The sequence below is a fragment of the Littorina saxatilis genome, linkage group LG6, assembly GCF_037325665.1.
Source record: "Littorina saxatilis isolate snail1 linkage group LG6, US_GU_Lsax_2.0, whole genome shotgun sequence".
Classification (NCBI taxonomy): Eukaryota; Metazoa; Mollusca; class Gastropoda; order Littorinimorpha; family Littorinidae; genus Littorina; species Littorina saxatilis.
In genome coordinates, this window is record NC_090250.1 from 10541931 (window position 1) to 10556207 (window position 14277).

The following is a 14277-nucleotide window of genomic DNA, read 5'->3' on the forward strand; positions in this document are numbered from 1 at the left end:
AAGACTATTTGTGATATTTTTTTTAAATCTCGAAGGCTAGTTATTATGACATTCCATTTGTCAAATAATTATTTGGATACTTTTTCATGTTTTTTTCACCAGTTTTAGCTAAATAATCATTATTTAGAAGCTCATGTGCTAAATAAGTAATTGTTTATAAACAATGTAAAACAATTCTAAATAATTTTTTGTTTACGTAAACCATTCATTATTTACCTAAACAATTCATTGTTTACGTAAATAATTCATTGTTTACGTAAATAATGATTTTTTTAGCAACATTGCTGATTGTTTACAAACAATGTAAAATACGTCTAAATAATATATTGTTTACGTAAACAATGCGCCGTTAGTTTGTCCATAGATATCCCTTGACAGGATCGCCAACTCCGCGCGTGCGCCAGCGCTGGCCCTGTTTCGAACTCCCGTCTGGGGCTGCGAGAGGTTTTGACAGTATCTTTACTTCCGGTGTAGTCGTTCAACACATGGAGAAGAAGGAGAATTTCGAAGGGGAGGTGGAGTTTGTGGCTGAGGTAAGTGAAAAGTAAACAAAGCAATACAAAAAGATCATTACTGATGATTGAAATGAGTCATGTGAATCAACAATAAAGATTGATTGTGGACAGCACGTCATTATTTTTGTTTTTAACACTTGAAACGCAAGAGCATCTGACCCACTGGTAAAACCGAAGCTGTGCACGCAAGCTGATCAACAGATCGTTTTTCTGCAGAATTCTCGCTCACAGCGGCCACTATTTTAGCTCAGCGAACCGACAAATTTGCAACAGAATTTTTGAAATATTTCTGAATGTTAGAAATTCGGCTGTAGATTTAGGCCTATACCCTTTCTATTCCATTGTTGTTGTTTTTTCAGGGGGAAAGTACCGACATCTCAATCGCTGAAAAGATGACAGCATCACCACAAAAGAAACTGCAAGAATTGCCAAAAGTAAGTAAAAATATTGACAGATCTATGTATGAAAATTTAGAACTCATGGAACAACAGATATTCAAGAAATAACCGATAAGTGATATATAACTGAAACATTGATTGATTTGAATGTACATCATGCATGGAAAGTTAAAAATGGTGCAGGAACTGAAGTCAGATCAACACATCAAAAAGATCAGTGCAATATATTTGTTTTCTCTCCCCTCTAGCATAATTCTGTTTTGATATATGCTTGATGTCTTCTGTTGTTTTTAAATTCATTGTCACTTCTAAATTGCATGCTTTATTCATTGCAGAACGCTTGTGCATCTATCAAGAATGACAACTGCCTTTCACCGGAGCTCAGAGAGCTTGTCGACCAATTCAGTAATTGAAAAGTAAGTTTTTAAGTAAGGCGGTATAACCAAAAATCAGCTTGCAAAGTCCCAGTACCTGAAAGATCACTTTCCATCATAGTTTTCGAGCAAAAATACTGCTTCGTTGCACAGAGAGGCTACTGTTTAAAAATATTTTAGGTACATGCCTGCCACTACAATATTTCATGTGTTTTTTAGGATCATTAATAGCACATGTCATAGTTGTAAGACATGATAAGGATTCATGAAAGTGGTTTGTCAACACGTTCTATAACGACAAAGAGAATACAAAATTTAATATGTTCACATCCATTCATGTAAAGTGTAGTTTTGGGTTGTTGTCGTGTGTTGTTGGTTTTGATTGTGTGCATGCATCTACATCTTCAGTTTCACTCTTGGGTTGATTTCTGCTATATTTGTATGTTGTTTTAATTATAATATTTTATTTTCTGTGTTTTAGGTGCAGATCTGGAAGAGAAACTTCTGCTTCTTAATGACTGCCTAGTTCCCCGAGGCAAGGTTGGGAATGCTGCCAAGGAGAAGGCGTAGGCCAGGTACTACTCTGCTTTTTCAACCCAGCATTCAGGCATTACTGAGTTGACAGTATCCCCTGCAGCTTCAGCCTGGATTGCCTTGAACATTTTTATACTGTTGGTGTCTTAAAGGCCTATGAAGAAAAACTAGGGAACCAGTAAGTGCATTAGAAATCAAAGAGGATGAAGAGGACAATGCAAAGTATGTTGGAGGATGTGTTGCCAAAAAGGTAAAACAGAGAGTTTGGTGTCTCCAAAGAGTGCGTACAGAGATGAGAAATTGCAGTGTTTGGAAGCCCTGACGTGCGCACCTGAATCCTACAGTGAAGAGAGTGAAACCACCCCTGACATGACAAGCATGCTGAACAAGGGCAAACTGACCTTTGTCAAGCCCAATGTATTGCAGATGTGACTGTCCATGCAACACAAAGAAAAAATCTTAAACAGAATGAGGCAAAGCGTTGATGATATCAAATAACCAAAGGGAAGTAATTGCTCTATATTGCTATTTCATATGTTACGTGGATTTCCATTGGTCAATTGGGCAAAACTGAACTCAGTGCAAAAGTGATATCGACGACATTTCCGTCGATATCAGTTTTGATATCGACGACCTCTTTATTGCTTCCCCACTTCAAAAACAAAACCACCTAAATTTAAAAACAAACAAATATATATGAAAATGTAATGATCCCAGAATTTAGTTGAGCAAGTGACTAAAGACTTTGAAAGAAAAGACATTTTGAAATACTGAAAAGTACAAGAAAAGAGTGAACAAAAAGAAATAATAATCAGAGGGAGGGATATGGAACAGCCAAAACTGAGACAAATACTTTTGTAATTTCTTTACAGTAAATACAAAATGTCCAGAGAATTAGCAATATATCTAACATTGACTGACTGTGTGATGATATCTTCTGCTATTGGTCTGTTTCGACAGTGATATCAAAATCTCGACCTCCGGTCTCGATTTTGGTATCACTGTCTCAACAGACCATAGCAGAAGATATCATCACACAGTCCGTCAATATTGGGTATTATTCATACGACATGACTGTGTAATAGAGTAAGCGAGAGTTGTACAAAACCTTTTCTCCTGGCACCTGAGAGAATAACAAGTATTGAAATATACAAGCGACTTTCATCCTCTCGTGCCAGGAGAAAAGGTTCCGTACAACTCTCGCTTACTCTATTACACATGTCGTATGCATAAAGAGCGATTACTTCCCTTTGGTGATTTGATGTCCAAGGAACAGATTTTCTGGGAAACCTGTGCCTCAACACATAGGCAAAAGCAGATGACTTTATTGAACCATGCAGGAACAGTGATGCTGTTTCGGTGTGTTGTTATGACACTTTGTATTCATTTGATCTTTTACAAACTTTGCAAAATGTTCATCTGGGTGTTTTTTTAAATAAGACTCCACCACAAACTGAAGACAATGATGGACAAAATGAAATGTACATGGAAAGAAAAGAAAAGTTTGAGGAAAAAGCTGAAAACATACAATGTTGAGAACAATCAGGAAGGATCTCTGTAGTGCGTTGTGTATGATCTTTCTTCATGCAGTACAAACTATCCTATCTGATCAAGCGGTTGAAAACGACGTTAAACACCAAATAAAGAAAGAAAGATCTGATCAAGTGCATGTACATTGAATTTGAACTTCTTGATTGTTGACTTAGGTGTCGATTTTTGGTGTTAAAATCTGCTGTCGTTATAATGTACTTCTCTTCCTATTCAGTTCAGTATTGTATCACATGGCTTGTTCAGTGCCTGTTCTGTATGTTCATGCATGAGTCCATGTAAATTTAAGTCTGCAACATGAAAAATTGAAACATATTCATTTTGCTATGGTTCAAACCTAATTCCTTTGTGTACTTGTTCAAGATATATTTTAGACAGTGAGATATTTTGCAAACAGTTTTCATTTCAAAATCAATTGTCAGCCACTTGATAAATGTCTTGCATCGATGCGTCTGATTTTTATATTTAGTCAAGTTTTGACTAAATATTTTAACATCGAGGGGGAATCGAAACGAGGGTCGTGGTGTATGTGCGTGTGTCTGTGTGTGTGTCTGTGTGTGTGTCTGTGTGTGTGTGTAGAGCGATTCAGACTAAACTACTGGACCGATCTTTATGAAATTTGACATGAGAGTTCCTGGGTATGAAATCCCCGAACGTTTTTTTCCTTTTTTTGATAAATGTCTTTGATGACGTCATATCCGGCTTTTCGTGAAAGTTGAGGCGGCACTGTCACGCCCTCATTTTTCAACCAAATTGGTTGAAATTTTGGTCAAGTAATCTTCGACGAAGCCCGGGGTTCGGTATTGCATTTCAGCTTGGTGGCTTAAAAATTAATTAATGACTTTGGTCATTAAAAATCGGAAAATTGTAAAAAAAAATAAAAATTTATAAAACGATCCAAATTTACGTTTATCGTATTCTCCATCATTTGCTGATTCCAAAAACATATAAATATGTTATATTCGGATTAAAAACAAGCTCTGAAAATTAAATATATAAAAATTATTATCAAATTTTTTTTTCGAAATCAATTCAAAAACACTTTCATCTTATTCCTTGTCGGTTCCTGATTCCAAAAATATATAGATATGATATGTTTGGATTAAAAACACGCTCAGAAAGTTAAAACGAAGAAAGGTACAGAAAAGCGTGCTATCCTTCTTAGCGCAACGAATACCCCGCTCTTCTTGTCAATTCCACGTGCACTGCCTTTGCCACGGGCGGTGGAGTGACGATGCTACGAGTATACGGTCTTGCTGCGTTGCGTTGCGTTCAGTTTCATTCTGTGAGTTCGACAGCTACTTGACTAAATATTGTATTTTCGCCTTACGCGACTTGTTTTTATGTTGACCACTATGTACACTGGAATTTGCTTTGCTTTCCTAATAGAACATGTTCAGTCGCATACCAGCAACGCTTTGTTAACGTTTGAATGGAATTGGAAGTTGTATGAACTCAAATAGAGCATATGTATCTTTGGTCACAGTGACAATTAATGCAGGGCCGGACTACCGGAGGGGTTATGGGGGTTGCGCAACCCCCCCCCCCCCACCCCCCAAAGCCTAAACATGTACCTCACTTATTTAAAAAAAATGTATTGTTTATTTTATGCCATTTCATGCAAGGAGCGACCATTTTCCTATCTCAGAATATGACCTACCCTTCAGCTTCAGGGGACTTCGCCCCCTGACCCGCACAAGGGGCAGAGGAACATCCCCCTGGACCACCACTGGCAACCCTCCCCCCCCCCCCCTCCTCTTTGCCTAGTCCAGCCCTGTAATGTACCAACATTCACTATCTCACTCACTCTCAATTCGCACAATTTGACACAAGAAAGATTCCTATTCATACACATGCATATATTTAATCAATGAAGTAGATACATTCTCAAACAAAGTTTCAACATGTTGCACCCAAATTAAAGCATAAATTCTTGTGACATTTAATTAATTAATTAACGGGAATTAATCAATGCTTTAATTTGTGAGTTTGAAATTTGTCGCATAATTTCTTGGCCAAGTTTATTTATATTCTCTGCTAAAGAGCTTTACAGTCAAATCCAATTTTCCACACCTAACCTATAAAACACAACATTCCAAATGCAAAAAAAGAAATCATTCTCTTGGCTCAGAATTGGTGTCGAATAATTGTGACACAAAGCGATTTACTGAAAATGTTACTTGTCACTCACTTCGACACTGTCGCCAAGCCAGTCTAAACTGCAGCACGCTGCTTCGGGAGGTACTTTTTTCTTTACACTTTAAATCCAAACAGCATCAGCTGCGTAGAAAATTCACTGAAAATACTGACTCAAAGTCAAACCTTAACCAAGCTGGCCTCCAGGCTCCAGCACAACAACCTTAACCAGGTTCTCCTCGTTCTTCGCGAGGCACCACGGCTCGGGAAGCTGCTGTACATCACGACACAGTTCTTCAAAGTTGTAGTTGCAACAACCTCTGGCAATTCTGGTGCGGGACGGAATGTCTGAAAAAAAGCAGAACAATAAACCCTTAGTAAAACAAAATTTTTAGAGAAATAAGTCTAACTGTCCATAAAAATAGCTGGATGATGGCTATTAATGGCAGTTGATAGACGTTTGAAGTTGAACAATTTGGTGGAGAATAGGGATTGTGTTTTGCAAACAGATATTGATGATTTGATAAAAAAAAATAACTTGATGTTCGATACTGCATGCAAATTAGATGTTGAAAAAAACTAGAAATAAGAAATGGAATCAGAAAGTTTCTGGTATTTAACCTTGAACCTAGGGAGACAACACTCGCTCTCGTTAAAACAGTAAACTTTTAAGTCAATAAATGTAAAAAGTAACACACCTACCATTACCAACCAAAATGTGCGTGGCATTGTCAATGTCATTATTGAACTTATTTTGTGTGTGCCTGATAAAAACAAAATGTTGTATTAACATGCATTTCAACCATTTGATTTTGAATAAATTGTATTTACTGGTTCACGTCTTGCATGTGTCTACGATGTCTCAATTGACTTCTGTGGCATGATCTCAGTGGGAAGACTTCCTTGGATGAGTCGGCCCTGCGAATATCAAGTAGAAAAACCAATTATCATTTAATTTTATTTATACTGAACCATTCTGTACAGCTATCACTATCAGTATCACTATAGCGTGCCAGGGTTCCAACTATACATTACCTATTAGTATTAGGAAGATGATCCTGATTCAGATGTGTAGCAACCATCACCAAATAAGAAAAATAAATAGCAATGTCTGGAAATGGGAGCCAAAAACATTACCTTTTGAAGGTTTACTAAGTACAAACACATTCAGAATTTCACAGAGATAAAGAGGTCTTGTTTCTCTTTTTCGTGTGACTTCCTACCACCAAATCTGTTTTTGTTCAAAGTATTAATGACAAGAAAGCCATTTAAAATATATTGCACCAGGTTTTAGATAAAATTGTGTGCAGGACATGTTGTAAGGGGCGAGGGTTACTTTTTCAATTTCACTTTCAGCAGCCCCAAAATCGCATTTTTTTTAAAAATCGTAAAATAAACATTTCTGTACCGATCTTCAACATTTCAACTGTTCGAGAATTGAGAGAATGTATTCCACCATAAGAACTCCGAAATAAATCCAAACAAAAATATTGTTGCCCTATGCTAACAGTACTTAGACTTGAACTTGAAGCACCATGAACATACACTGAGGTTCACAAATGTTCAGGTGTTCAGCAAGAACTTTGATGTAAAACAAACTCACAATATTTGTGGCAATACTACAATACACGATAATTCGAAATCACCATGAGTATCATTATTATGAAGAACATGACATACCGTATTTGAAGCAGTTCTCATTGAAGTCGAGTGACGTGCACAGATCTTCGCTCTCTCTGGGTTGAAAAGCTTGTCAGATTTTGCTTGTGAACGCAGCTCGCCATTCATCATTTTTTTCCTTTTCTCGGCAACACACGAAACGTCAAAAGATTAGAGCACCTTCAACGATCTGCTCTACAGTTGTAAATTGCACAGTAAGAACCAGGCATGATGATGACAGCCGATGAAACACAACAAACTGGTCACACGAAGTTTAAAAACAATGGCTGTCTGCTAGGGAAAAACTCACACCGGAAGTAAATGTTCTGTCAAAATCGTTTTTCCCGCTTTCCGCTACTTGCTGAGCGCGCGCGACGAGTTGGCGATCCCGTCAAGGGATATCTATGGTTTGTCAGAACAGGAGGTGGTCCATATTAGGAGCCGGTCCATATTAGGAGCCCTTCCCCTACATTGCTTGCTGTGTCGTACCAGATTTACACGAGTTGTTTTTAAAAATATTGAACTGCGAGCGAAAGCGAGCTTTTCAATATTTGAAAAAGCAACAAGTAGTATTCTGCCATGTAGTATTCTGTTTATCCTACATACCGTACTTACGTATATTTTACTCAAAACGTCCCGCAGTCGAGGCGTACACATTGAAGACGCTTCGTTTTGGAACCTCGATCTCTTTCAAAGCCTCGTGCAATCTTTCACGTCAAAGCAAAGAAACGTCACTTTAGAAAGTAAAGCGTGATGTGTTAGTCCTAAAAATTCTTCCAGGAAAACAGTAGGCGCATATAAGATGTTTGATGGGTTGTTGACAGACCAGCTTTTTTGTTGGTCCGAGGGGGAGCATATTGTCTTTTGTTTCATATTTATTGACCAAGGCCGAAGAACTGAAGAACTGTCCATCCAGCTAGACAGCCAGCCAACCAACCAAACATCGTTTTTGTCATCATTTTGGTAGTGAGAAAATAAGTGCCAAATCAACACAGGGAGCCATGCTTTGAAACACGAGTTCCGTTTTGATGATACATGGTTTGGGGCCCCAGCACGTTGTTGCAATCAAAGCTGGCGTGTGAAAGCAACTTTCTGTGTTTTGAGTTCATAAAATGTTGGGATAAATATGTCAGGTTTGAGGATGCACAGTTCTGTAGGTTCCTATCATTATTCCACCCCCTCGGTTTTCAGTTGTAAATATTAAGCTTTAGTGATCGAATGTGGAAGCTACGTTGGGTCAAAGGTCACAGAAGATTTGCGTCGTGCAGCGAAGGAAAGAATTGCGATCTTGTTCCGACTCATTGCCTCTTTGTTTTTCATTAGACCTGTCATTCCGCTTGCTCGGCTTTGTTAGATGTTTGCATATCTTGTTGCTATGTTCTTTGCTTTTATTATTATACGTTATTTGCGTGTTTGACCAAAATATGACATTTTACACAGATCGAGACAGTCATTGTTCTCCGAGACCGCGCTAGCGGTCGAGGTGAACAATGACTGTCGAGATCTGTGTAAAATGTCATATTTTGGTCAAACACGCAAATAACATTTATGTATCGATCGAATTCCTTTCAAGTACTTGTGACTTTGTTGTTGTTTTGACGATTGAACGAGCACACACACACATGCATGCAATCCACATATGCAATCAAACACATAAGCTTCATATTTGGGCGTTTCAGGTTGACCGAAACTTCAAAGGAACTACAAAACACACGTCATGTACTCACTTTGTTGTTGTTTTGACATTGAACAGCACACACACACATGCAATCAAACACATGACGGTTTTTTTTTAGTTCCTTTGAAGTTTCGGTCAACCTGAAAAGCCAAATTATAAAGTTTTGTCGGCCTCTGACGTCACATGACTCAAAGAAGGGAAATCCAATCTCCAATCGATACATTATTTCTTATTTGCGCTTCGTTTATCGATACAACGTCTTGTGCACGGGTCAAAATGTGTGTGTCAGGGGTTAATTGGTTTGACTTGAACTTGACGTTCGTATTTCTCCGAACGTCTGTGTATCAAAAGACAGATACACGCACTCCATGACTTTGTAAGAAGGCAAAACATATCGCTAGGTTTCATTTGTTTGTGATAAATTTATGAACTTTCATGAAGTAGTTTTGTTTTTGTTTACTTTTGCCAGTTTGCCAGTTCGTTTTTGGAACAGTGTCGTCTGTTTAGGTCTGGGGAAACGTCAATGAAAAGAGCCGAAGAATCCCCGAGCGTTTCTATTGGGTTTGCTTTTGATTATTCATGTATAACCTGCTTCCTGCAACTATGGTAACCGGGGATTTATTGCATGGGGAACATGAGATTTATTTCCCAGGTGTTTGTGAATGAAAACTCGTGAAAATGATGACAATGACGTTTATCTCGGTGACTTTGGCATCATAAGCAGTGAAAAAGCAGGACCCTGCCAGACTAGTTTGACACGACCTTATTCACATAATATACACACTTGTGGTTTGAACGATATGTTTATCACATGAGTGGTCTCTCTCGCGAATGTAGGGTAAACCTACATACATACATACTAGGCAAACCGAACTTTCAAACCCTATGCACTGTTGCGCAGTTCTACCAGTCCTTCCGTCTACTGCCCCTTCCACAAGATTGGCCGCATTCTTCCCATAATACTTCATCTGACACTAATCCTTCACTGTCCCTTTCACAAGATTGGCCGCATTCTTACCAAAACGCGTCATCGCACACTAATAATTCACACATACCTGAGTCAGGAAGCAGAACCTCATCAATGCCGTGGATGACACCGTTGCTGGCCACTAGGTCTTGGTCCACAACTCGCGCGTTGTTGGCCAGCAGTCCTTGCTTGGTGCAGCGAAACAGCACGCGGCCATCGTCCAGGGTCTTCAGGCCCACCGAGACCACTATGGCGTCACCACAGTACACGCCCTTTACCACGTGATGACGTATGACCTCTGAAACAGTGACGTTACCACTTTTTTTTCTCAAAAATCGGAAACTGAACTGATTCGAAAATGTTCAACGGGCAGGGACATGAAGGGATGTTTACACTTATTCGAAGCGCTTTAGTTGCTGAGGACACGTGCGCGCGTGTGGGTGAGTGTGTTTTCTGTTAGGCCTATCTAAACTGTTTCTTCAAAAACGGTCACACAGACATTCACATACAGGCGCACAGATGCAGACACGCTCACAGATAAAACGGGGACACAGAACAGACAATGATACAATCCGATTCAAATACAAATATGCTGACAAATAGACACACACATTTGATAAATAGACAGCCAGGCAGACAAACAGGGTCATAATTAGCCTCTAAATGCCAACATTTTGAAATGACATCCATCCATTCATCAGCCCAGCCAACCAACCAGCCAGCCAGCCAACTAGCCAGCCAGCAAAACAGCCAGCCAGCCAATCAGTCAACCAGCCAGCCGACAAACCATAAAAAAGCCAACCGGTCAGCCAAACAGCCAACAAACCAAACAGCCAACAATCCATCCATCCATCCATCCAACCAACCAACCGCACACAGGCCCTCACTTTCAGCAGTATCAGCGTCGGTGAGGATTCTGTCCAGCAACTCGCTGGGCAGCTTGGCGAAAGCGGAGTTTGTGGGGGCCAGGAGCGTATAGCCCTTGCCCGTCTGCCGCAGCTGGTTCACCATATCGGACACGAACAGCGCCATCTGGAACTTCGAGTACCGGTCGTCCGAGAAGATCCTCTCGGCCATGTTGCCTTGCAGTTCTAAGGGCTTCACCACCTGACAATGAAGTTGTGCAGAGCGAAAGTTGAACATTAGACTTGGTATAAACAGTTTTCGTTAGACAATTGCGAAACAATATTCTCAAGTCGATCTCAGTATGCGTTCGTGGGATACCTCCAGTTTCGCTGGGATAACAATGCCGCATACAATCAATGAAATAAATGGAGCACTACAAGCAAAGCTTATCATTAAACGTTGAGTGTTATTCAACTCTTTGTTTACGATCTGAGAAACTGAGAGATGTGCGTAAGACATGTGGAACAAGAGTAAGTAAGATGCATGCGGAACAAGAGTAAGTAAGACATGTGGAACAAGAGTAAGTAAGATGCATGCGGAATCAACCTCCTGGCACCTGAGAGAATAACAAGCATTGAAATGGACAAGCGACTTTCATCTGATAATTTCATCTCATTTAATCTTTGAATTCTAATAATACTGATTTTGTATCAGATGTCAGACGGCGACCAAGGAGCGGTGATGTATGTGATTAAAATGATTAAAATGTAAGTTGTGGATGAAAAACTAAAACTCAGCTCAAAGAACCCAGCTTCAACCTTTGTATCCCTGAAAAAAAACTCGCCAAAGATCAAATAGCAATCCCAGAATGGTGCACACACACACACACACACACACACACACACACACACACACACACACACACACGCACACACACACACAAACGCACACACACAAACACGCGCCCAATCCATCGACCCGACCACAGACGCCCCACCCGCTATCCCAACTCGAATACACAACAATGCTTTCATCTGTCAGGATATCGCTGCCAAAGAATGCACCCCACATGATGCTATCTGCAGCAGTCAAGTGTTCTGTTGTGCACACACAATGTGCTCCAGGTCAAAATCTGTATGCACGCCAAGTGCAAAAAGGACACATAAACAACATGCAACACTGACACATCATAAATAACTGACGTCAAACAGGTATTCTCAGGTGATTCGGTTAAGACAGTCGGCATAACTAGGTTTATTTGTTGGCCGACTGCCTGGATTTATTCGTTGACTTACTTCGAAATAATGATCTCATGATTATACGACAACATGCCAGCTGCACAGAAAACAAACAAACACCTGTCACACATACAAATGTCAAGGGATGAGACTTGAGTGGATTAGTGCACAGGACTGGTGCACTAGTGTATATATTTATATATGCAGACGTTATTACAGAAAAATAATGAAGCAAAAAAATAATTAAAACAAATAATAAAAATAAAACAGTAAAATATGTGAAAATCAGAAGGAAAAAGAAGAAGAACAAAAGTTGTTGGCGATCCAGAAGAAATATGAGGTGAACGTTCACCACAACAATGATCTCATAATTATACAATCGCCAGGTAGACATGAATGACAGCATTTGATTTCAGAGGTGGACGATTCAGTAGAAACGTATGGTATACCAGACAAGCTGGCGGTCTTTCTCCTCTACAAGAATAGCCTTCTGATTTATACAACTGTAAGCTACATGTATACATTTACGATTAATAATGGGGCACAAACATCTATTTAAAAACAAGAAAAATAGAGAATTCCTAAACTTTATTAGCCATTGCTTGGACGCTGACGCAGTTGTGTTCGATAAGTATGTTTACCTTTTGCTTTGAAGTGCAAAGTCTATGAGAAACAAAGTAAAATACAAAAAGATAGTGACGACCTATTGCTGTTGCGTTTTGTGTGGACATTCAAGACACTAACCGATCAATACAAAGACAGTGGAGAAGGAAGGAAGGCCCAAAGGAAAGGGGGAAAATGAATAAGAACAAAAAAACGAAAACAAAAGAAGAAAGGAACAGAGGTATGAAAATAACAGCGCACACATACACACACACACGCACCCACGCACGCACACACACACACACACACACATACACAACACACACACACACACACACACACACGCACACACACACACACACACACACACACACACACACTAATCAGAGAAAAACAGACTGCCTGTTAAGTTACGCTGTGTACCTAACAACCTCTCGTTTGCTATGTTCATCATTCATCACTCACACGGATTTCAACACGAAATTCTAGACGAGAGAGAGAGAGAGAGAGAGAGAGAGAGAGAGAGAGAGAGAGAGAGAGAGAGAGAGAGAGAGAGAGAGAGACAGACAGACAGACAGACAGACAGACAGACAGACAGACAGACAGACAGACAGAGACAGAGAGAGAGAAAGACGTTAGAGACAGAGAGACGGAGAGATAGACACTGAGAGAGAGAGAGAGAGAGAGAGAGAGAGAGAGAGAGAGAGAGAGAGAGAGAGAGAGAGAGAGAGAGAGAGAGAGAGAGAGAGAGAGAGAGAGAGAGAAAGAGAGATGGGTTCAATAAAAAAAATAAACACCAACACAGCCAAAGAAAACGAGCGAGAGGTGATCTGGTAGCAATTTCAATTGAAGTCAAAATTGACTTATTTTCAGATATCGCACCAAGTTTAAGTTGATTTATTACTCGTTTGCGTTCTTTTGCAAAGAAAAACAAGTCGCGTAAGGCGAAAATACAATATTTAGTCAAGTAGCTGTCGAACTCACAGAATGAAACTGAACGCAACGCAACGCAGCAAGACCGTATACTCGTAGCATCGTCACTCCACCGCCCGTGGCAAAGGCAGTGCCCGTGGAATTGACAAGAAGAGCGGGGTATTCGTTGCGCTGAGAAGGAAAGCACGCTTTTCTGTACCTCTCTTCGTTTTAACTTTCTGAGCGTGTTTTTAATCCAAACATATCATATCTATATATTTTTGGAATCAGGAACCGACAAGGAATAAGATGAAAGTGTTTTTAAATTGATTTCGAAAAAAAAATTTTGATAATAATTTTTATATATTTAATTTTCAGAGCTTGTTTTTAATCCGAATATAACATATTTATATGTTTTTGGAATCAGCAAATGATGGAAAATAAGATGAACGTAAATTTAGATCGTTTTATAAAACAAATATTTTTTTTACAATTTTCAGATTTTTAATGACCAAAGTCATTAATTAAATTTTAAGCCACCAAGCTGAAATGCAATACCGAAGTCCGGGCTTCGTCGAAGATTACTTGACCAAAATTTCAACCAATTTGGTTGAAAAATGAGGGCGTGACAGTGCCGCCTCAACTTTCACGAAAAGCCGGATATGACGTCATCAAAGACATTTATCAAAAAAATGAAAAAAACGTTCGGGGATTTCATACCCAGGAACTCTCATGTCAAATTTCATAAAGATCGGTCCAGTAGTTTAGTCTGAATCGCTCTACACACACACACACACACACACACGCACACACGCACGCACATACACCACGACCCTCGTTTCGATTCCCCCTCGATGTTAAAATATTTA

The 14277-nt window shown here is 39.5% G+C and overlaps 1 protein-coding gene and 1 long non-coding RNA gene across 6 annotated transcripts in view; one reads left to right on the forward strand and one right to left on the reverse strand.

Annotated features, from left to right (window-relative positions):
• The window catches only part of LOC138968456 (transforming growth factor-beta-induced protein ig-h3-like), a 72467-nt gene that overhangs the window by 13624 nt on the left and 44566 nt on the right, over positions 1 to 14277 (reverse strand). For all 5 annotated transcript variants that reach the window (XM_070341025.1, XM_070341026.1, XM_070341024.1 and 2 more), the window contains 2 exons: positions 10697 to 10916; positions 9898 to 10107 (listed from right to left, as the gene is read on the reverse strand). In XM_070341025.1, coding sequence (XP_070197126.1) covers positions 9898 to 10107; positions 10697 to 10916 — 430 coding nt within the window. The remainder of the gene's footprint in view (positions 1 to 9897; positions 10108 to 10696; positions 10917 to 14277) is intronic.
• LOC138968457 (uncharacterized) lies at positions 356 to 2092 on the forward strand. The gene is made up of 4 exons (XR_011456202.1): positions 356 to 533; positions 875 to 949; positions 1249 to 1329; positions 1769 to 2092. It is a non-coding gene; the product is annotated as an uncharacterized lncRNA (long non-coding RNA).